At 39.5% G+C, this 25846-nt stretch overlaps 1 protein-coding gene across 1 annotated transcript; it reads left to right on the top strand.

The window, feature by feature from the left end:
* The first annotated feature begins 393 nt into the window (after window positions 1–393).
* Window positions 394–22905, top strand: alx1 (ALX homeobox 1). Its single transcript, XM_060839300.1, has 4 exons — window positions 394–625; window positions 9309–9613; window positions 15913–16041; window positions 22416–22905. The coding sequence occupies exons 1-4, from the start codon at window positions 394–396 to the stop codon at window positions 22734–22736; spliced, it is 987 nt and encodes a 328-aa protein (XP_060695283.1). The 3' UTR covers window positions 22737–22905.
* Window positions 22906–25846: the final 2941 nt, after the last annotated feature.

The raw sequence follows: 25846 nt of genomic DNA, 5'->3' as shown, positions 1-25846 counted from the left end.
ATTATTTCGTGAGGGTTGGGGAGAACGTTTGGATAGTTCAATGTCATACCGGGCATGTTTAAAAGTCAGTTTGAAAAATGAATCAAAAAGTCAAGTCTGTGGCTGTCCCCACAGCAAAGGCACTCACTTTTACGATGTGTTTTCCTCACGGGTAGGGGATGGACAGAGGGTGGAGAGAGCGACTCTGTGATTTGCATATTCATTATGTTGGGAGGAGGTTGCAGTGGGATACCCAGTGCTTTTACTGTATATAGAGCCGTTTCCAGAAAGCTTGTCGACGGTCAAAAGCTGCTGTTTCCATTTCAACCCGAACTTGCTCGTAGCAAGCACCGATTGCGCCCTCCCGAGCAGATCGCTTTTACCTTCCTTGAGGCTGTCTCTCAGCTGGCTTACATGATTATGGAATTTACAAGTGAGAATTTCTCCGTCGTTGGCCATCATTCGAAGGGGAGCGAGTACTACATGGGAGCAGGAGCAACCCTGGAACAAGTTATGGAGAGCATGGAGGGGGGGTCTTTCTACAACAAGAATGCCTCGAAACGCATCCAAGCCTTTATTAACATGGACAGCAACGAGCACCCGGAAAGGATTGGAAAGCCGCCCGCTCATGAAGACACTGCGAATGGTAGGTAATATCACCAATATCACCACAACTGAGTTACACATACTTTTCTTTAAAAATCTACTCATAAAAGATGGAAACATTTTGTGGTATGTATAGATTAAATATCCGCCTATTTTAATGGATTTATCACCAGAAATTTTAAATAAATCTTTAATCAGTGCATTTTTCCATTAAAGTTTGTAAGGTCGATTGGTTACCAATACAGTGTTTATTCTAAAAGGAAGCAATTTAAACAATGGTGGATTTATATATATTTATATAATATTGACTCTCCCATGAATTGCCCACTTCCATCGCTACTGAATTGTGTGCACTATCAGCAGAACCATAAATAATAAACAGGAAGAATTGTCTTCCAGGCTTGTTGCTCTGGGTGGAGGTGAGATGTTATCATAACAAACCATTTATCATTCTTGTTTCAATAATCAATTGTACAGCCAATGGTCTGAACCGAAACCTTTTCTCACCTCTGACACAGCTGTAAGTAAAAATTAAACATCAGTTGGCTGTAAAGACGCTTCTGGAATCTAAAATCCATTAATTCTATTAGAGTGATAAAATACAGTACTCGTGTGTTTTGGGGGGAATAACAATTCGTCGAGGTTCATTCGCTAAATGTAAATATTTCTGGTTTTAGTCCGCCCCAGTCCAACGCCGGCATCTCCAAGTCATTTCTGGTTTTGTTAGTTTTCTTGGCTTTTAAACCACACATCTCTGAACTAAACAGCCAGTCGGATCGGTCCAATGCAGTTTCCTTAGGTGTGCATCTTACATGTTACCGCATTCGCCATTTCTCGCGCAAAAATAAAGCGCTAAAAGTTGGGGTGGTGGTGTTCCTGTATCTTTCAATCCAGTACGAGAAAGTTTCTAATCGAAGCAGCAAATGATGCTTTCACCATTGCTTTATAAAAATATAGATTTGCCATAAGGGCAAGTTTGGCAACCGGGACATATGTTTAAAGTTCAAGTGAATGAACATTCCCGTTTTAACGACTCGTGCAAAAAAAAATGAATAGTGTGCAATATCTGCAGAAACCCCAACTCCCTTGTCAGACCTCTCATCGCTGAGTTAAAATGTAACATGGTGATAAAGCGTTGTGTTGCTTGTTAGTGTTCCAGGGGGGCTTGCAATTACAAGCCAGAGCACTCCAACCTAGAATTAAAATTTGTGAATGTGAACTCACAGGTTCTTTTTAAATCTGGCAATAAAATCCTGAGTGCCCTTGAATATATTTGAGTGCTTTTTTTTTTAAAAGATGACCATTTGGTCTACTAATGTACTCCAGGTAAATTGACAAATTCAGTTCCCAACGTGACCCCAGCCTTAACTTACAGATTCGTAAGTGACCGAGCGAGTTGTATTAAACAATGCATGCCGGCCTCTTTTCTCGTAGCATGCTTCGTACAACTTCTTAAAAGTCAACCACACTAATTGAAGTTGTATCAAGGTTCAAGGAAAACGGCCGGCGTGCAAGTTGTTTGATATAACTGCTTAACCGCGCAATAATCAACCACATTGACTGATGGCTGGAGTCACATATAGGCCAGGCCAAGCTCCCTGTCTATAAGCACGGGTCATTAAACAAAATTGCTCCCCCACCACTCCCCAACGCAGTACTGATGCCCACGACCTGAGAATTAATTGAAAAAATAAGTAATTGGGGACCTTATATTTTAGGCTTCACAATGTACTGCTCAGAAGTAGAGACAGAAATCAATCTGGTCTGGATTAACTTTAATCAGTACAAATATTAAAGCTTTTCAAAATACAGTTGCCAGAGTAGTTGCGTTCAACAGGCACTTTGAAAGAAATGTATATGTATACTTTTAAAAAAAAGACAAGGTTAATAAAGATACGAAAGTTCTGCAACTTTGCTTTATGATGGATTCCTTTCTCAGTATTGAACTAACAGTCCAATGTTTCACCTCCATCTTCTGTCTTGAGGCGCGCATCGGTGAAAGTGGCTTCGTTTGCTTGAGTTAACATTCCAACTTTATCGCCCTCTTCTCTCAAATATGGTGAACCTCAAAAGAAAATGTACGCTGCCATGCTGCGTTTCTATACAGCCAACTCAAATCTGACTTCTTTCGGGGAAAGAGGGATTTTGTTTTGCAAAAGGTAGACTCCGAAAAATAGACTCAGGCCGGTCCTCAACAAACGCAACAAGAGATGCCATACAAGTTTTGTTAAAGGGGTATTTGAGGAATCAGCTATTTTACTTTACAAAAACATGCCAGTGATGAAAAAAAAAGGATTAAATATCATTAAGTTTCGTTTTACAAGTATAAAATATCGTCATATGTTTATAAAAGTTAAAATGGAACTTATAAGTATGTAAAACAATCGGCTGAAGGAGATTGAATTAAACTACGACATTTCTGCTAAATGTAAATAAATATTGGGGGATGAGGGTTTTCGAAACTTTGGTCTTAAATCGCCAAGAGCAGTTTTAAAACAAAGGTTTATGTAACTGTGCGCCTTTTGGCGATTATCAGCATCGTCACTTCGTTAAAATGTCCATTCTTTCAATCGTCCCAGTGGGAGCACAAAGTACTTCAATTTTAAAACTACATTTTCTCTGAACAATACGCACCGGCGATCTAATAGCTAATTTAACTTTGCGAAACAAATCAGTGAGCAAGGATTGCCTGGAAACTTGGGCGTTGTTGTCAGGTAAAGAGTGGCTGTGGCTGGGGCCTGATCCTGCGTGAACCCAAATCATTTGTAATAAAAAGGGTCAGAACAGAAAGAAGGTGATGAAGACAACAACAGTGTCACCAATTTTATTCGATCATATCTTGTATTTTTCTGCTTCATTCTCAAACTATAACTAATCCTTACACGAAATGGGAGGATATTTCTGGCCGTTCTCAGAAATTAACGAAATTGCTGGCAATCCCTTATTTTCCGACCGATTGCAAACTGTGGATGGAACTGTTTCACAAAGGCCCACAGAGCAGAATCAATTAACAACAGATAGATGGTCAATCGTAGTTCCAGACACACATTACCCATATCTACCATTGTCGGATGCGAACTAGGCTCTCCCATGCAGAATGTGGATTATCAGTGCAGCGATAATACCACTGATCAGCACAGAATGGGCGATAACTACTACACTCTCTATAACACCTCCATCCCCAGAAGAGGAATAAAATTAAACTGGACTTATTGTCCTCTTGTAAGTAAAAAATGAGGTCTGCAGATGCTGGAGATCACAGCTGCAAATGTGTTGCTGGTCAAAGCACAGCAGGCCAGGCAGCATCTCAGGAATAGAGAATTCGACGTTTCGAGCATAAGCCCTTCGTCCTCTTGTGCCATTTTCCTGTTGATCTGATGGCGAGGAACGGATCCCTGAAAGCACTTTCCCTGGTTGTCCCGTAGGGCAGATATCATCACACACAAGTTTCCTTGGAGCATTTTATCCCTGACGAGAGACATGGATAGGGTGAACAGTCAAGGCCTTTCCCCCTGGGTGGGGGAGTCCAAAACTAGAGGGCATAGGCTTAAAGTAAGAGGGGCAACATATAAAAGAGGCCTAAGGGGCAACATTTTCACACAGAGGGCGGTACGTATATGGAATGAGCTGCCAGAGAAAGTGGTGGAGGCTGGTACAATTGCAACATTTAAAAGGCAGTTTGGATGGGTGTATAAATAGGGAAGGTTTAGAGGGACATGGGCTAAATACTGGCAAATGGGACTAGATTTGTTTAGGATAGCTGGTCGGTATGGACGAATTGGACCGAAGGGTCTCCATGACTCGAGGATTTGATCACACCCCAAGCTCTTCACACGGCCTGAACCCGGATACAGAGTTACCAGACAAAACCCCAAACTGCTGTAAAAAAAAGTCAGCATTGTGAGGGTCACTGGACCCTAAATGTCATCTCTGTTTGCTCTGCACCAGATGGGGCCAGATGCTGGGCGTTTTCAACATTTTTCCAGCCGTTTTCTTTATTTCTGATTTGCAGCGTCCGCAGTTCCTTATTGCTTCATGAAGAATAAAGATCCTAGATAATAACAATCAGCATAAATGTATACAGCTATTACACACCACAAATTTAATCTGATTAGCGGGTGTCTCCGATTTAAAAACTGATCTTTCATTTCTGAATTTGCAAATAAAATAACTACAGAATACCGAACAGTTCTAGCGTAGTTTGAGGTTTATTTGTATTGTACAACTTTCGGAACTGTTAAAGTACCGCACGGATTATTGAATGGCGAAGTTTTGGGAATAGTAAATGGGAGTTTGTAAGGTTCACTTACTTTGGAGAGAAAATGTTGCTGCATTTAATCTGAACAGTTATGTCATAAAATTCATTTATTGCTCGGGCGCAGTATGTAATAACTACCCAGAAAAGGTTGTAATGCGGATTCTGTGCCCTGGATTCATATAATTAGTTTGACTAACAGGGGAAAATAAAACGTAACGCAGGGAGAGAGAAGGTAACTAATGAATATCTCATTTTTTTAAAAAAAAATCAATTTTCTTATAACTGAATCCAGAGGGAGCGGATTATGTTGTCACTATTAATCTGCCAGTTCGAAAATTTACAATAAACACGCAGTGAGATAATAAGGTTCCGACCCAATTTGATGCGGGTTTCCTTTGCGAAACAGTCAACAGCCGCATTTCCATAGATCCTTAAATCAGGTTGATAAAAGTTGCCCCAGTACTTGCTTTCCCAAGTTGCTAGGAACACGGTGAACTCGGTACACTGGACACTGGTGCTAAAGATGCTGCTGAAATATCGAACTTTAGTGTTTTGAAGTCACGTTCGGAAGATACCTGACGCTAAAAGGAGACAAAGTGGGAATATGAATAATAAAGAGGTGAATGAGCTTAAGATTCCCCTTGTTTAGCGACTAGTTCTGTTCATATGCGAGTGAAGATTTCCCTCCTCCCAAAGAGATACAGCGTCCACTCTGAACTGTTTCCAAGAACTAAAATCATTACATTTTACGAACTGATCATATAAATGTGCCAGTTAAAACAAACACAATTTACAATATGAGCAGTAAAAGTTATGCATGTTCAAACAAATACAAAGATGACCCACTTTGCAAACTAAATTTGGTCCAACCTGTACAACAAAATGTAACTGCAAGTCAATAAATTCTCTGCTTAGACTAATCGTCAATCAAACCTCGCAAATTTTGTAACACTGAATCAGTAAGTACCTTTCCATGACCAGAACGAAAGCAAAATAATGCAGACGGTGGGCTTCTGAAATAAAAGCAGAAATCGCTGGAGAAAGTCAGCAGACCTGGCAGCATCTGTGGAGAGAAAAAGAAAGTTAAAGTTTCAGTTCCAATACCATTCCTTGAAACTTTCTCTGACCTCTCCATGACCATCTTCAAGTCTAAGACTGATTTTCCTGTCTGTGTCTCAGCTTAGATGCCTAATATTGTATGTGGGTATATGTTGTACATGTGCCTGTTATATGATCACAGTCTGGAACCAAATTTTCTTCATATAAGTGTCTTTTAAATGCACAGCTTTTAAATGTTATGATATGAATACTGTGGTGTTGTTCTACTCAGCTCTATTGTATTGCTGATTTTAGGATGTGATTAAATTTTTCAGCTGAAACTGATATATACCACTCATTTCCCAGGATACCAGGAGAATGTTGCTTTATAAGTCACTTTTCCAAACTCAGATTTGTATCATAATCAATCTATGCAACTAAAAATTTTGTTCTACCCATAGGCAAGTTTATTCTCACATGTATGTTAATTATCTAAAACTTAGAATGACAATAGGAATCCTTCATCATATTGCCTTTTCATTGAATGCATTGACATTCCTATTATAATTGTCACACAGATATATATATATACTGCCAGCATATGAAATTTAAAAAAATCTTTTTCATGAAGATCTTGAGGCTATCTGGTCTGTGAACTTTGTTTTCCAAAATCAGACTTTAGTATAGGCGAGATGTACTGTGGGTGAAGAGTTGAGGCCCAATTTGAACTATGTGAGTGGATGACATTTGTTTAGCTGAATTACATTCTTGATGTCCATCAAGATAGGAGGATACCTGAAACAGTCTGCACATCTCATCAAAACATAGATCCAGCCAGAACCCTCCAGCCAATGTTCAGTTGCTGCTAATGTCCTGTAGATATCCCACAATTTCTGTTCCTTATTTGAGATCCAGTTCACACTGTTTGAGATTCTTTCCATGAATTGTTTTCATACTCTTTAGATCTTTTCACTCTATCTCATTGCCTGAATGAGGGAATCTTCACACTTTTTGGCCACTCTTCACTTCTTTAAAATATTCCAATAACATTCTATAGAAGTGATTAACCAATCAAACTTGTAAATAAAACCTGCTCAATTCAGAAGGGTCGAGTCACAGAATCAGGGAATGTAATAGCACAGGGCAAGGCCATTGGACATTCCAAATTTGCACTGGTTCTTTTGTTAATCAATTCTCAGTCTCAACCTCCATTCTTTCCCCAATCTCAACACACCTTTTCTCTTTAAAGTATTGATTCAAGTCTCCACTAAAGGCTGCAGTTGAATTTGTTTCTACACAGTAAAAAATGAGGTCTGCAGATGCTGGAGATCACAGCTGCAAATGTGTTGCTGGTCAAAGCACAGCAGGCCAGGCAGCATCTCAGGAATAGAGAATTCGACGTTTCGAGCATAAGCCCTTCATCTACACAACCTAGCAAGGCATTTTACAACCTAGATACTCATTGAACTAATTTTTCCATATTTTGCTTTTGGTTCCTTGTTAGTGCTCCTCTGGTAGCACTTTCCAATCCCGCAAATATAATGTCCCAGCAACCAAGGACAGGAACATTACATCTGGAAGTTCCTCTCCAAGCCTCGCATTACTTTGACCTGGAAGTGTAGCATCATTCCTTCACTATTGCCAAGTCAAAATTCTGGAAGTCCTTCCCAAGCAACTTTGTAGGTGTACCTACAACACACAGACTGTAGTGGTCGAATGTGTCAACTCACTACTGGCTTCTCCAAGGCAATTAAGAATGGACAATAAATGCTGGTCTTGCCAATGTTGTCCACATCCCTTTCAAGAATTAAAAGAATGGCACCTTAGCCTGCATCCCTTTGGTTTATGATCTTCCACCTATTGGAAACAGTTACCCATTGAAGAGTCTACCAATTCCAGCCTGTTTTTAAATCTCTCCATCAAATTTCTCAGCGAGGACAATTCCTGCTTTTTTATTCAGATTGTCTACATAACTGTAATTCCCTCATCTTGCATGTTATCCTTCTAAATCTTTTTATACCTTCTCCAAGCTTCCTGACATGTGGTACCAAAACTCCATATGGTTTCCTGATTTAACATAATTTCTCGGACTTTGTGCTCTGAAGTGTACTCCTTTTTCTAAAGTACAGAATCTCACATGTTTTATTCACTGTTTTGTTAAACTGGTCAGTGATCTTCAAAGCTTAATGCACAATAACTCTTCCAGGTCTCTCTATTTTCAAATACTTATAAAAATGTGCCATTTAGCATGATATGTCTCTCTTTATTCTTCTTATCAAAAGTATATTAATTCACATTTCTCTGTATTAGATTTCATCTGCCCCGTATCTATTCATTCTGCCAGCTTGCCAATGTCCTTCTGATGTTACGCCTATCTTCGTCATGTTAACTACATTTCAAACTTTGTGTAATTTGAAACTTTTTATGTTGTGCCCTGTACTCTCAAGTGTAAGCTATTAATATACACCAAAAACAGCAGGGGGGCTGAAAACTGATGAACTTGTGCTCCTTATGAGGAACTTCAACCCTTTTTCATATTATGAATCTAGATACAAAGCCAATGGATCCTGCAAGAGTTTTATTACTTGTTGAACGCCACACACATTTTTTTTAAAATAGGCAAAATCTATGAAGGGAGGATGAATTTATATAATTAACTCAATTACCTCCTTTTTTTGACAGAACATTTTCCCCGTTCCTTTAAAGGAACTTACTTATCTTTCAGCATTCAGTCTTGAGAAGAGATCTCTATGTGAAATATTGTACATATTTATAAGTCAAGCTTTGAAAAAGAGCTTGAACAATCTATCCAGAAACAGAAGTTAACTTAGATGTTGAAGATAAAAGTGAACCATCAGCGTGGGTTATGGGTGCTCACCGTCTTTGTTATTTGTCAAACAAGCTCTGCCGTGCATGTGTATATATCTCAAACTTTTGTTCACTTTCACAACTTGGACTATGATGCCTGTTTATAAAGTATTATAATGTTTATAATGTACCTAGTTATAATGTATTAGGAGTTACAACATCCATTTGTGGCATTCGAAATTGCAGCTGAATAGTAATGTAAGTGTAGAATATTGCTATTGAAAAGGGGATCAATTTATACACTAAGTATTTGCAAAAATTTAATTTTTGCAGCAAAAATTGGGGTTGTGTTATTTGCTAGGACAATTTACATTTCAAAATCTATTGCATTTGCTTGCTTTCTTTAACTGGACGCTGAAAAATTGTCTTTTTCTGCTCATGTTTAAGTTTCTGCAAAACTCTGCAATATGTTTTGCATATTAAATGTCAGCAGTTTGTAACCTCTTTATTTTTTTAAATCATATTGTTTGGTGGTAAATTACTAGAGGATATAGTTGGCAAACTTCATATGCGGGTTAATTCCTACATAAATTGTCTGATTATTTTCTTTGTCATCTAGTCAATTACAGCGTTTCAAAGTCGATGGGCCAAGCTGTGTGTTCTGAACTATCAAGACCCATTGAAAACTACTGTAACATGAAGGTTTCACCGCCAAAAGGGCTAGAGGAAAAATCCATTGGAGATCAAAGCATTGATAAGAGTGACTCTAATGTCTCTAGCACGAAGAAGCGGAGAAATAGGACAACATTCACCAGTTTACAGTTAGAGGAGCTGGAGAAGGTTTTCCAGAAAACCCATTACCCAGACGTGTATGCCAGGGAGCAGCTGGCTTTACGGACTGAGCTTACAGAGGCGAGAGTACAGGTAAATCATTCAGTTTGTTATCCCTTAACAAAGATTTGAAATGATATGGAGTGTTGGACTGAGGTGGACAAAGTTAAAAATCATACAACACCAGGTTATAGTCCAACAGGTTTATTTGGAAGTACAAATTTTCGGAACTGCTCCTTTGTCAGGTAGTTAACTTTGTAAAACATGCTTTAACAATTTATTTGTTAACGTTATTCACAATTGTGAAAAGTTAATATAGTTATATTAGTGAGTTAAACACACTTGGGTATCATAATGGCTCAGTGGTTAGCATTGCTGACTCACAGCACCAGGGACTCGGGTTCAATTCCACCCTCAGGTGACTGTTTGTGTGGCGTTTGCCCATTTTCTCTATGGCTGCATAGGCTTTGTCCAAGTGCTCTGGTTTCTTTCCGCTGTCCAAAAATGTGCTGATTAGGTGGATTGGCCATGCTAAATTGCTCATAGTGTCCAGGGATGTGCAGGTTAGGTGGATTAACCATGGGAAATGAAAGGTTACAGAAATAGGCTAGGGAACGGGAAAGTGGGGTGCTGTTTCTAGGATTGGTGAGGACTGAATGGCCTACTTCCACATTGTAAGGATTTTATTAAGTAATTGGAGTGCATTTAAGAGTAGTGCATTTGTAACACTTTGATAATTACTAGTTACCAAACAATTGTACTGACCTGAATGTTTAACTTTGCAAGTGTGGAATCCTATTCCTCCTGAGGTTCATTAGTTGGGATATTTTAGAAAAGCTCTTAGCTTTTCTCTCTGCCTTTGTAAAATCTCTCCCAAACTCATATCTGTCATCCCATTTTTTGTTTTATTTTCTGCACATGATTTAAATTTATTTTTGGCTTCCAACTTTTTATTTCCTTCGTTCAGACTAGGTGTTGGTTGGTAAGGATTCTTCAGGCTGAAAGTGAAAAACAGAATCACTCAAATATATTGCATATCCTCAGATGTTGGATTAGGACATGACACACCACAAAAGACAGCAAAGGCTGAAAGGGTGACATTTAAAATTTGATATTTAACAAAATAATTCCTCAACTCTTCAAAACACAGAGGAATGAGATTTTAAGTTTACTAGTTAAATTTCAAGACCAGAGGACTTTACTGGCTGTAATTAATAATTATCGTGATTAAAAGAGTTCTTACAGTACTAATTCCTAATCTTAAATATCTGTCCATGGCTTAATTTGTCTCTAATCCATAAAATCATCAACTTCAATATAAGGCACGGAAATGATGCTTTTGCAAAGTAAATGGAGGAATTCCACAACTTGGATAATCATTTTGGGATATTTGAATTTATAATATCTAATAATAAATCAACCCTTCCTCTGAAGTTTCTAAATTATGCACAATAATAATGGGAAAGACCACAAACCTCATTGTTTTTTGACAGGAATTCTACCAGATAGCAGGCATAACAGTTAAAGAAAGATATACTGTTGATAGCTATGAGTCAACTTAAACCATGCTAGCTGCTGTGTATATTTTGACAGAACGTTTTCTTATTTCTTGTAATAACATTAACAATAGGGGAACTTATTTTTCAATGCATCATCTTTAATAAGTATAACTCATCTCTGTGCATGTATATCATGGAATTGAATCTTAATGTCTATTGATACGTCAGGATCTAATTTCCAATGAGTTTTGGCATTAAAATAGGGTACAGAAACTTACATTTATTTGTTTTAATTGAAAATTTACCCACAGATCTTACAATTAAACTATATCATGATTAATACATAAATACAATAATTATCTCTACTGAATTACAAATCGGTTTGTTAAATATTTAAGTATGACTCAGGCATCCTCAAAAGGCAGAATCTTTTTGAGATATTTAAAAGTAAAATGTTGGTATTTAGTTATCAAGTCACAAATGGGAAGTAATGAAACTAATGGTACATGTTGCAGAAAGTCATTTGATGAAATATCACTTCCCTCAACCATCATTCATTCAAGAATTTGGACTGTGAGCTATTAAATTGTACTCTTGGGCATGCGCTATTAGCTTACATTGCTGTCAATATAGCACATATGGTGAAATAACCTTAGAGTAGCAATTACTACAAGAGTTGAAATATAATAGCTGAAATTCCACAGATTTGAAAACTCCAACTTCCACTTTTTAGAATTTATCAATTTCAGCAATTTCCTGATATTTTACAATTTCTTTTGGGACTGACTAAAACATCAGCAAGGAGAAAGTGAGGACTGCAGAGCTTAAAAATGTGTTGCTGGAAAAGCGCAGCAGGTCAGGCAGCATCAAAGGAACAGGAGAATCGACGCTTCGGGCATAAGCCCTTCTTCAGGAATGAGGAGGGTGTGCCAAGCAGGCTAAGATAAAAGGTAGTGAGGAGGGACTTGGGGTAGGAGCGCTGGGAATATGATAGGTGGAAGGAGGTTAAGGTGAGGGTGATAGGCCGGAGAGGGAGTGGGGGCGGAGAGGTCGAGAAGAAGATTGCAGGTGAAGAAGGTGGTGCTGAGTCTGAGGGTTGGGACTGAGAAAAGGTGGGGGAGGGGAAATGAGAAATCCGAAGAAATCTGCATTCATCGACACATCAGCAGAACAACATCGCACACAGAAACACATAGAACACCATTAACTTCCTTATCATTCTGGAGGAAGACTTCTCTAACTTCAGCATTTTGTTGATATAAGCCACATAGTACTTCTTCATGAAGAAAAAGATCATGGAATAAAATTATAAAATGAATTGTGGTTGGGATAATACCTCACAGACAATTAAAAACATTCTAATGTTAATAGGTGAGAACAACTATGCAAGTGCAAAGTTGTTTCTGAGAATTTTGCTTAAAGCTGTGATTGTAATCTCTGAAATCATTAATTGATGGATTCAGGTAATTTGATTGTAATATTTTGTGAAGATGACTCCTAGTTTTTCAAGTGTTTCTGCCATATAAAAGAATATTCCTACCTCTGTTTTGTGATGAATGGAGCACTTCAAGACATGTTAAGTTTGGTTAATTATTCTTAGCGTAAGATGACGTTGGAAAAGGAAAAGGACTTGCATTTATACAATTACTTACTTAATCACTGTATAACACTAACCACTTTCCAGCCAATTAGCTTCATTTAAAGTGTAGTGATTATTATAATGTAGAAAATGTTAACATTCTGCACATTGCTAGATCCCACAAACAAAAATGTGAAGATAACTAGATCATTATTTTGACTGAGAGGTAAATATTGGCGAGGACACCAAGGAAAATATTGCCTATTCTTCTTTAAAGAAGTGTCTTGGGACCATTTGCATCGCTGAAGCGTAGAAGAGGTCTTGGTTTTGCATCATATTTGAAAGCCAACTTTCCCTTGCTCTTAAAGTGAAGCTAAATGTTAAAGAGTATACTGTCTTGGTAGCAAGGACTTGACAATCTTTACAAGGCCTCCTCCACCTTCTCTATTAGTATATAAAGATTTCCATGTTAAAGTTTGAGAATTAGATTACCGACTGTATGGAAATAGGCCATTTGGCCCAACAAGTCCACACTGACCCTCCGAAGAGTAATCCACCCAGACTTATTCCCCTACCCTATATTTATCCCTGACTAATGGACCTAACACTATGGGCAATTTAGCATGACCAATTCACCTGACCTGCACACCTTTATGATTGTGGGAGGAAACCCATGCAGACACGAGAAGAATGTACAAACTCCACACAGACAGTTGCCCGAGGTGGGACTCGGAACCGGGTCCCTGTTGCCGTGAGGCAGCAGTGATAACCACCGAGCCATCATGCTGGCCTGTTGAGCGTGGACACTCGGAAAATGCTCTCATTATGCATGCGCACTACTCCCACCTGTAAAATCATCTCAACTCATTCACTCACATTTATGGTGCTTATTTGGGCACCACCATGTTTTTATTTACTGGCAGAGTGTTTCACAAAGTGAGCATGTGCAGAATTTCCATATGAGCAATGGATGGAGACACAGCATCAAATTTCTATCAAATTGTTTTGTTCGAAAATCAAGAATCAACGAAGCAAGAGCAGTAAAAGATTCAATGTTTTTGTTTTCCTTGCTTTCAACAGACATGTTGTGAATATTTATGAGCCTCTGCTATATTATGCCAGCAGGCTGGGAGTTGCAAATTGTTATTAGCGCAATCTCGTCAACAACAGAAAAGACGTAAAGGAGATAATTACTGCTTTTAGCATGACATGTTGAGGAGAGAATGCCAAGAGTTTCACAACAGCCACAGCATTGGATTTGCTTCCCCCTTCTCCCAGAATCTGTTTCCAATTATCTTACAAACTCTGTGCCTCAACTGCTCTACGTAGAATATCATCAAGTCCTTAATATGAACGGTTGGGCAATCTCATCAATAATTGACTTCCTAATGCCTTCCACGTTTCAGAGTTAGACAATTTATTCATGACAGAGATCCTGCCAACACTACCATGGGGCTATGAAACTGACTATCATTTGGCCTATTACATTAAACATCTTACACAAAATCTTGTGGGTTTTGTTTTAGTTTTAAAAGTATGTTTAATTTTGGTTCATTTTAATTTGTTATTTGCATATAATGTCAGTTTAGCAGAGTTTAGTAACTGGAAATGGAGTATTTTATCTGCAATCAAAGAAAATAAAGAATAGTGAATACAGTTATAAATTCTCATTTAAAGTGAAAAGTTACTTTGTTCCCTAATAACTGATTAGGTCACTTTTATGTTGGCGCTTGTTTTAGATTTGATTATGGGAGACTAGTGCCTGGGAATAAGCTTCAGTTGCCTTTGTTGTCGGTGAGGATCATTGTTCTGCTTTCTCATGGGGTCTATGGTTCTACCGCTAGAATGGGAGAGAAAATTAAGCACAGTGGCTCAATGGTTAGAACTGCTGCCTCTCAGCACCAGAGACCTGGGTTCGATTACAGCCTCAGGCGACTGTCTGTGTGGAGTTTGTACATTCGCCCCGTGTCCGCATGGGTTTCCTCCCACAGTCCAAAGATGTGCAGGTTAGGTGAATTGGTTATGCTAAATTGCCCATAAAGTTAGGTGCATTAGTTAGGGGGAATGGGTCTGGATGAGTTACTCTTTGGAGGGTCGGTGTGGACTAGTTGGGCCAAAGGGCCTGTTTCCACACTGTAGGGATCTAATCTAAAAATTAAGCAGTGTAAAGTTGAATTGTGAATGTCATTCTTCCATTATACAAACTAAACTAGTGTCAACGTATAAGTGTTTTGCCCTGCCTTAAATGAACTTGCAATTACATTGGGCCTTTCTCAACCTCAGGATTTCTGAAGCACTTTACTACCAAGAAATACTTTTGAGGTGCATTCATTATTGTGAGAAATATGGCAACTATTTATTGAACTGTAAGCTCCAACAAACAATAATGTAATCATGGCCAGATTGTTTGATTTTGCAGCATGATTGAGTGTCACTGGATCACCAGGAAAAGTACCTCTGCTGTGCGTCCCTTTGTGAACCATGTCTAATAGTACTCTTTTCCAAAACTCGAGCAGAAGATCTTTTATATTCACTCAACAAGGCCTTGGTTTAACAGCCCATCCAAAAGATAGCACCACTACCTCTGACAACACAGTACTCCCTCAGTCCTGAACTGGGAGTAATAGCTTGATTTTTGTGCACAAGTCCTGGAGTGAGACTTGAACCCTCAATGTTATAAGTCAGAGGCAAGACTGCTATCCCACCATGACTGTCACTTCAAACAAATTGTGAGCTACAAATTTTCTATGTATGAAAAATTGTTTTGTAAATTTGTTTTTGGCTGTAACTTAAAATGGGCAAATCTACAGCCCATTTGTACTCTGAGATTTTCTACAATCTCCCCATTTCCTTTTGCCCTTTTGCTATTACTGCCCAACGTTATCTTCCTATGTGCCTGCAAAGCACATATTTTCAACCTGGGAGCTATGAATTCATCAGAATTTTATATTTAATCATTTACATTTTTTTTGCTCTTGGACTGTGATGCTGAAAATATTTTCTCGGTTGTTGAAGATGTTTTCATTGGTGAGCTGACACTGACTTTTTAAAAAAAATTAAGGTAGAAAACTCTGTGATTTTGTTCATATTCACAGGGTTTCCTTGGCTTGCTTCAGCATGTTCAAGGGATCTACCACTTAAGAAAGTGTAAAAAAAATGCCCATTTGCAAAGTTTTTAGAAGATTTCCCTGATTTGAAGTCCCACCAAATGAATGAGCTCTATTTCTGCTAGGCAGTGTATCTCAACATTAATAACAATCTGCCAATTTCTGTAATGTAGGAAATTAGAACTGCAATCTCTTATTTCTTTGCAGGTTTGGTTTCAAAATAGAAGAGCGAAATGGAGAAAGAGGGAACGCTATGGACAATTACAACAAGCTCGAAACCACTTTGCAACCTCCTATGATGTCTCTCTTCTACCCCGGACAGAGCCTTATTCACAGGTTGGTAGAGAATGCAACAGAGCATCATGTTACACTGTAAATTGACAAATAGTCTATCCATATTTAAAACAGGATCATAAATAAGTCCTTTCAATAACTTTAATGAAATTTTAAAGTATAATGTTTGTTTTTGACATATGTATTTACTTGATTTGGTTATGAAGCTCCCTTCTGGAGAGATAAAATATAAAAATAGAATATCAGCTACTGCTGAACTTCAGTGGGTTTTGGATTACTTCTGTGGATGCAGATAATAACATAATACCAGTCCAATCTGCATAGTTCCACACATACTGCGTTTCTTCCGCCGGCTCCACCTCTGTGCCCACTTTTTCAACCAAGACACCCAACCATCCAGCGAGGACCCCTTCTCCTGCCTCCAAAACACCCCATCCACCTGAACACCCCGTGCTGGCCTGTCACCCGCCCTTGACCTCTTCATTTCAAACCACCACTGTAACATCGCTGTAGCCTCAACCTGTCCAGCTGCCCCCTCACCCACTTCAACCTCCCACCCTCATTAAATGCAGCCCTCCACTCCAACCCCAACCTCACCATCAAACCCGCAGTCAAGGGGGCACAGTAGGAGTGTGGCGCACCAACATCTACACTGTTGCAGCCAGGTGCTAACTTGCAGACACTTCCTCCTCCTGCTCCCTTGATCACAACCTCACCTCCCATCACCAAACCATCATCTCCCAGACCATCCATAACCTCATCTCCTCTGGGCATCACCCATCCACAGCCTCCAACCTCATTGTCCATGAACGCCCCGATTTTATCTCCTTCCTAAGATTCACAAACCTGGACTGCTCCGGTCGACCCATTGTCTCAGCCTGTGCCTGTCTCACCCAAACTCATCTCTTCCTACCTCAACACCGTCCTGTTCCCCCTTAGTCCAGGAACTCCCCACCTACATTTGTGACTATCCATGCCCTTCACTTCCTCCAAGATTCTCCCCAATACCTCACTTTCACCATGGACATCCAGTCCCTATACACATCGATCTGCCACGACGAAGGTCTTCAAGCCCTCTGTCACATCATCCCAACCAGTATCCTTCCAGCGACACCCTCATCTGCCTGGCTGAACTGGTCCTCACCCTCAACAACTTCCACTTCCAATACTCCCACTTCCTCCAAACCAAAGGGGTAGCCATGGGCACCTGCATGGGCCCCAGCTATGCCTGCCTGTTTGTTAAATACGTGTAGCAGTCCATCTTCCACAGTTACACCGGCAACACCCCCCCGCTGTTCCTCCGCTACATCAATGACTGTATCGGTGCCACCTCATGCTCTCACAAGGAGGTTGAACAGTTCATCAACATTACCAACACCTTCCACTCTGACCTCAAATTCACCTGGGCCATCTTGGCAACCTCCATCCCTTTCCTGGACCTCTCCATCACTGTCTCTGGTGACCAACTAACCACAGACATACACTGCAAGCCCACTGACTCCCACAGCTATCTACACAAGCCACCTCCCTACCTCTGTTAAAATATCATTCCTTATTTGCAATTCCTCTGCCTCTGCCACATTTGTTCCCAGGAGGACGAATTCCACATTAGAAAGTCCCAGATGGCCTCCTTCTTCCACAATTGCAACCTCTCTTCCCATGTGGTTGATGATGCCCTCCAGCTCATCTCCTCCACTTCAGGCACCACCGCACTTAACCATCACCCCTCCCAAAGCAACAAGGACAGAACCCCCCCGGTCCTCACCTTCCACCCCACCAAACTTCACATCCAACGCATCCTCCGCCACCTCCAAATGGACCCCACCAGCAAAGGTATATTTCCCTCCCCACCCCTATCAGCATTCCCAAAAGACCATTCCCTCCGTGACTCCCTCATTTGGTCCACACTCACCACCAGCCCACACTTCATTCCTGGCACCTTTCCCTGCCACTGCAGAAAGTGCAAAACCTGCACCCACACTACTCCCCTCACCTCCGTCCAAGGCCCCGAGGGATCCTTCCACATCCATCAGAAATTTACTTGTACCTCTACCAATGTCATCTACTGCATCAGTTGTGGTCTCCTCTACATTGGGGAGATAGGACACCTTCTTGCAGATTGTTCAGAGAACATCTCTGGGACACCCACATCCATCAACCCAACACCCCATGGCTGAACACTTAAACTCTTCCTTCCACTCCATCAAGGACATGCAGGTCCTGGGCCTTCTCCACCACTAAACCGCTGCTACCCAACACCTGGAGGAGGAACACCTCATATTCTGCCTTGTAACCTTGCAACCACGTGGGATAAATGTGGATTTCAACAGCTTCCTCATTTTCCACCCTCTAACATTATTCCAGTTCCAAGCCTCTAACTTGACACCGCCCTCTGACTTATCACCCTCTCCCTCATCTTCGTCCACCTATCGCTTTCTGAGCTACCTTTCCCCAAAGCCCATCTCCTCCCATTTATCCCTCAGCCCCGACCCACAAGCGTCATTCCTGATGAAGGGCTTATGCCCAAAACATCGATTCTCATGCTCCTCGGATGCTGCCTGACCTGCTGTGCTTTTCCAGCTCTACACTCTTGACTTTGATCTCCAGCAGCTGCAGTCCTCACTTTCTCCTTTTAAGTTACATCAGTTCACACACATGAATCAAATCAAATACACTAACAGCATTAGCATGACTGAGCATTTGATCTTTGAATAGTGCATTTATTTTGACTTTGGACACGGGCAGTTCAAACATGATAAGACTCCATCTCTCGTTTTCAAAAACATTAAAAATATTTAATATCAAGAAAGCTCTTGTTTATTTGTCATGTGATTTAGTACATCCATCTGAGGATAACAGAATCTTTTGCCAGGGTAAAAATAGATATCAACATTTACTACATTGCAAAGATGTGCATATTGAAACTAACTTGGATTTCTTTAAAACGTTCAAGTCATTTACCCTTCAATGCAGTCAAAAAATACCCCTTAATTAAGTCCAAAACTTACTCAAATCAATAACTTTTCAGGATTACAAGGGGTGTTCTTTTTCTATCCAGGTTTCTCTTCTTTGCTTCCTCATAAATACTGGCTATTTTTCTAAATCTTGTGTATCACTTTTGCTGTGTTACAGAATTAGCATGATGAGCTGAATTGTCTCCTCACTAGCAAATTCCATCTCACTAGGCTTTCTTTTTGCCCATTCCCAGTAGTCAGCATTATCAGATTTTCAAGGTGACAACAAATTCATTCATCTGGAAAGTCAAGGGCAGCAGATATATGGAAACAGCACCATCAGTAAATTCCCCTTCAAACCACACACCATCCAGAGTTGGAATTATATCACTGTACCTATACAATTGGCGAAGAAATCGGAGCTCTCTCAATCATATACAGTTTTCCCAGGGGATGGGTGAGGGTGGGTGGAAGGAATTGGGGGGAATCAGCTGCTTCAACAGACTAATGGATTTCCCAGACGAGGGTGTGGTGCTGGAAAAGCAGGACAGGTCAGGCAGCATCCGAGGAGCAGGAGAATCAATGTTTTGGGCCTAAGCCCTTCATCAGGAATGACAATTCTCCTGCTCCTCGGATGCTGCTTGACCTGCTGTGCTTTTCCAGCACCACACTCTCGACTCTGATCTCCAGCATCTGCAATCCTCACTTCTCCTAATGGATTTTTCAGCCAAGGATAGGTAATGAGGGCTGATCTGCTATTGACACTTTTAGGCATTTGAATGGTTGACACTTTTCCTGGTTTTTTGAGAAACTCGAAAGCGCTGAATGAATGACACATTTTAAAAAACATTATTTTATATATCCTGTTATCTGGCTATTTTCTTACATGTAATGTACAGTTTTAAAGAAGAGTCATTCTGGGCCTGAAATGTTAACTCCATTCCTCGCTCCGCAGATACCATCAGATCTGCTGAGTTCCTTCAGGATTTTCTGTATTTGTTTAAATTTTCCAGCATCCCCAGTACTTTGCCATATTTATAATGAAAACACCATACTTAGTTTCAGGCAGTAAAGTGAGATGCGGCATGAAGGTTCTTCGGGTATGTGTGGGGAATACCGTTTGATTTGAAAGTGCTAGCTCTCTTAACTCTGACGTATCACTCAAGTGTATTGAACCCGGAGTCCTTTAAAAGCCTACCTGACTCTCCAATAATTGCAGACGTGTAGCTTAAGACTATTTAGAGTCATAGAGATGTACAGCATGGAAACAGACCTTTCGGTCCAACTATTCCATGCCGACCAGATATCCTAAATAAACCTATTCCAATTTGCCAGCATTTGGCCCATATCCCTCTCAACTCATCCTGTTCATATTCCTTTCCAGACGCCGTTTCAATGATGTAATTGTCACTGCATTTGTCTGTTTTCCTCCTTTTTGAAGTGCCATTGTCTTGATCCTTTCCTTTCCCAAAGTTCCTAAACAATGCAACAGCTTATAAAACAGGAATTTGTGCTCCTCGAACTCAAAGGAATCAGTTTCAATGCTGAAAAGAGCGTCTCTTACAACCACAATAACCCAGAATCCAATTTCTGCAATGGAACTGGCTAAGTCAGGACAGTCAGGTTGGTCTCATATCCAAACCATCCTACACCCTTAAAAGAATGTGGTGAGAATCAGAGACCATGGAAATATGTTTGGTCATCCCAGAAATTGGATCCTTCTTGCATCCCAAGTCATCCAAACTCATTGAAACTCCAGGTCACTTCTTTTCCAATTTCTCGATTTTAACTGCAGTTGATATATTTTCTTTCCAGTTAAAAAAAACAGATTATTTTTGTTTTTCTATGTTGGTCTTTACTTGCTTTTTTTTTTCTGTCTGCATTTTCTCTTCAGAATCTTTTATTCTTCTCTGCTCCCAGTTCATCATTTTACAGTTTCCATAATGTCTTCTGTCATTCGCATTGTTTCTCTCTCTTTCTCTGCAATTTCTGAAATATTTCTGTCACTCACAGTTCCTCTTTCCACTGATCATACCATCCCTTGAAAGCAATACTGGTCTCCCTTTAACTGCCAAGCAACTGACTGCCTATTATTACCTCAAAATGCTTTTAAAATCTCGAAGTAAAAAAAAACTGTGCAGAATTGATTTTGAATACTTCATTTATGTCCTTTCAGGGAATCAAACATGTTGTCCTGACCCAGTTTAATCCAATGCTGTTGTGTGGCTGACCTTTAACAGCCCGCTGAAGTAGCTTAGCGTACATCATATGCAGACGGGCCAATGAGTACTGGGCAATAAATACCAGTGCTTGCTAATGGCATCTACATCCCAAGAACATTGTTTATTTTAAAACTAAAAGAATGGAAGTGGGGATCTTTAGTTCCTCAAACATATCTGTGTTTCCCATGGCAAACAACTTTTGCTTTTCACATTTCAGTCCTTTCATTCTCTTCATTAATTTTACCCCATCTGCCGGGATCTTTTACAATGAAGACAAGGAGCACTTCCGCATTCTCTGAGTTCAGGCATTCTCAACTGCGCTGCAATGGAACAAACACCTGTAAACAATGTATATTCACTGACCCAGGCATTCTGGTTAGGTTCAGCATGAAACTAGTTCCTTTTGATTCTTGCATGGGATGCGACTATTGCTGGCAATGTTGGCATTTAATGCTCATTCCTAGTTGTCCTTGAACTGCATGGCTTTTTAAGCCATGTCAGAGTGCAATTAGGAGTCAACCAAATTGGTGCAGTCTGGAGTTAGGTATAGTTCAGACCAGGTAAAGATGGCAGATTCTCTTCCCTAAAAGACATTCGTGAACCAGATGGATTTTCACGATGGTTACATGATCACTGTTAGACAAACTTTTCAGTCCAGATTTTTATTGAATTTAAATTTCACTATTTACCATGGTGGGATTCAAATTAATGTTCTCAGAACATTAGTGTGGACCTTCTATATGACGATTTCAGTGATATTATAACTATGCCATTGCTTTGACATTTTGACCGGCAATTCTGTTGGCACAATTTCAGGGTCTTTCTTATAAAGAACACTTTAATTTTGTTTTGCTGGGAATATAATAGGAAGATCTTCACATGAGCAGTTAGAACATTAAACAGAAAAGAGCAGATTTTAAATTCTTATAATTACAACAAAGAATTTACTATATTCAAGAAGTTATTTATAGAAGGTAATAGAAGCATGATATTTTAAAATTAAACATTTTCTCCATGTACTTTCTTTACTAAGTATTACCTGGGAAAACAACACAGAATTCTCTGTGATTATTTTTTCCCTCAGTCGATGAGGTAAAAGGATCTGTATTGTAAAAAGTTAAATCATAATGCCAAAGAAACAATGTGGTTTGAAGTTTTACTGGGTTTCCAGCAGCTGCTGAATTGTAAGTCTGAATAGAAGATTGATACATTCATGCTCTCATCTGTTTTCTTTCCTCAGTTGCAAAACAATTTGTGGGCAGGCAATAACTCCACTGGCTCAGCAGTTTCGTCCTGTATATTACCACGTGAATCATCCCCCTGTATGTCACCTTACCCTCACTCACACAGAAATGGCACTTCCTACATGGGCATATCAAATCACCAAAGCCAGTTCAATCAAGTTGCTCTCAACAACCTATTCAATGACTCAGTACTGTCTGGTTCATCTGATGGACATGCCTTCGAACCAAGGCCAGAGTGTGAACGGAGATCATCAAGCATTGCTGTGCTTCGGATGAAAGCCAAGGAACACACTGCCAACATATCATGGGCCATGTAATGGAAATTTAATGAAAACAGAAGACAAATGATTAATGAACATATCTGGGCCATTCTGCTCCTGGAAAACTTTAATAAGCTGCTACATCTTAAATAAGGAAGTAGTTGAATGCACATCAGAGGAGAACAATACACAAGGTTTTCTTGTAGAGCTCTTTTAATACTAACACAGAGTACCAAATCAAAAGCTAAGTTGGTTGATCAAATGTTGTGTGGCTGTTTAAAGAGCGTACTGTAGTTATTGAAGCACAGAGTTTTAAAATGTATCAGGATGCCATTTGGTTCAATATAATAGTCTCAGAAAGCAATCTTCATCAGCCCCATTCCTCTGCCTTTAATTTACATCCTCTTAGCTCTCCTTTTTCTTATATTTATCTGCCTCTGATTTAAAGGTTATTTGGCATACTTCTTGCACCACTAATTCTGACAAGTCTCTACAGGTCCTATCAACCTCCTGTATAAAATAAAATTCTGAAGTTCTTCTTGTTTTCCAATTTTAATATTCTTAATTCAAATCTCTTTACTGATTCACCGACTGGTGAATCTACATGTACATGATCAGCCTTCTCAGAATTTTGAATATTTCTGCTAGTTCTCCTGTTAACCTTTTCACAACAAGTCTCTGTATCTAAAGTCTCCTCTTAATTTTAGCTTCTCATTTGTGATATTTTCCCAAGGTTCTAAAGGGGCCTAAATTGAACATAATATTCAAATGGCACCAGTGACGATGCTTCAAGTATGCTTAACGTTATTACTTAACTTTTGTATAAAATCCAGGATCACACTTTTATCTGTCCTGCCATCACTAACAGTCTTTTTCACTGTGAAACAATTTTTGTGTGATCTGCAAATTTTTATATTGTTCTTTGAACCCAAGAACAGATCATTTTTATATAGAGTGTTATTGACAACTATATGTTCCAGAATGGGTTGCCTGCCAATCTTACTCATGCTAACTTTTGGAATTGAATATTCCCAATGCTAATAGTAAAATCACTGTTTGGAAAACATATCACCATTGTTGTGGAAAGTATCCACATCCATATTCAAACCATCTACAAAATTATTATACGGCAACATTATGATATGTTCCAATAATGTTAGTTTGAAGCCACACTGTACATGAACACTTTAATACCCCTTCATATTAAAAGTTTAAGGGCTGATCTAATTGAAGTGTTGAATATGATAACAATATTTAATAAGCCATATCCTCCATTGATGGAATCTAAAAATTACAGCCAGACTGTAGGAGTAAAGCCATAAAGCATTTTTTCACACAAACAATAGTGAAAATCTGGAATCCTCTTGGCCAAAGGCCATTGATGCTGGACCAGTTTAAATTTCTACAATTGAGATTGCTTGATATCTTTGCCCAACTAAAATCAAAACATATGATGACACGTGAAGGTAAACTAATAGACGAGGGGGTGGGGTTGCAACTCAGGGGCTGAATGGCCTACTCCTGTTCCTCAGTAATCCCTAGTGCAATCAGTTCAGCAAAATAAGATTCTCACATTTCAATAGTAAAGTCCAACATGTGCTCATTTTTCTATTCAATACATTTACAAAATAACAAATTCCATGTAAGGATTTAAAAATAGGAATGCATTTATAGCTTATTACTACTTCTGTTCTGTGATGACATTTCTATGTGTATCACAGAACTTGCCTATACATTTACTTAAAATGTTCAAATTGGCTGAATATTCTTTTTAAAATTCTGTTGAAGGAAATAAAGATTATTAGAAGATTTCCTTATAAGAGAGATCAACCATCCCCAATCGTTTTTAACGTAGCTCTGGGGAAATCTCTGTTAACTGTTGGAGCTGCATGATATTTTTTCGTGACTGCAAGAAGGACAGCTTTGGTCTCAGAAATCTAAATTCTGATTAAATTTATCTTGTGGAATACTTGAGAATTAAAAATCACTGGTCGATCTTTAAATTGAACTGATGGAAAACTGCTGTGACTGTTATTTATCATTCCTTAAAAGGGTAAAATAACACCAGAGGTTGGTTCAATGGGGGTTAAATATTTATTCCTTGATGCATTGTAGTTGCTTATATCTTTAAAAATAGCTTATTTATTTTCTCTGTTTCAAGCTGACATTTGAGAAAATGAATACGACAATATGGAGGTGAGATGCCATTTTTAATCTGATGTTTCTCATTGGGGTGGGGTTGCAGGCGATGCTGGGGAGGGGGGAGGTGGTGGATTTTACTTTTTAGCCCGAAGTGATTGTGACTCAGCCATAAGTAGATTGAGGACAACACTGAGAAAGTGGCTGCCCCCCCTCCCCCATTTGCGAGGATATCCTGCCTCCCAAGAGAGGTCACTGAGTCAGAAGGCCAGCAGCACTCCATTGCTTTCCTGGACTGGCGGCCATTGCTGGGACTTCATATGGTCAAATCCCGATGAGGAACAATGGAGTAGAAAGCTTAAAAGCTTAGTGGGGTCAGTTAGTCAGTCAGTCAGGCTTCTCAGGGTAGTTTGGGAGGAAGAGGGCACAGCCCAGAGGTTGTTGGGTGGGTCCGAATGAAGATAGTTCTCTTTGCTGGGGGTAAGCCCCAGCTACCTTCCCACATGATATGGCAACCCTCTCTCCCTTGCCCACCCTACACCTGCCCTCAAACCCCTGGGACTGGGGTAATGGCTAATGTGTAAAATTCTATTGTAAAATCTACAGATCAGAATTTAGAAGCACAATTGTAACTTTCAAGCCATTACATGCATTATATCAAAGGATGAAGAGCAGAGTTGATTTGACTATATTTATTCCAATAGTACCACATTTAAAATTTTTAATGTCAGTAAATTGATTTAAAAACCGAAAGGGCTGGAGAAACTCAGCAGATCTGGCAGCAACGATGGAGAGACAAACAGCGTTAACATTTTGAGTCCAGTGACCCTTCGTCATAACTGACTTCCCCCTACAGATGCTGTCAGACCCGTTGATTTTCTCCAGATTTCAGATTTCCAGCATCCACAGGTCTTGTTTCCATTAAATTGATTGTTTTAACATACTTGAACACTGAAGCTTAACTGAGCACTAGTACAGTTTGACTATATTATGGAAGTATGAATTATTTCATCTTGCGCTCAATCTAA

This window comes from Hemiscyllium ocellatum, chromosome 19 (assembly GCF_020745735.1).
Source record: "Hemiscyllium ocellatum isolate sHemOce1 chromosome 19, sHemOce1.pat.X.cur, whole genome shotgun sequence".
In the NCBI taxonomy this organism is placed as follows: Eukaryota; Metazoa; Chordata; class Chondrichthyes; order Orectolobiformes; family Hemiscylliidae; genus Hemiscyllium; species Hemiscyllium ocellatum.
The sequence above is the reverse complement of the archived record's forward strand: the minus strand, read 5'-3'. Positions and strand labels throughout refer to the sequence as shown.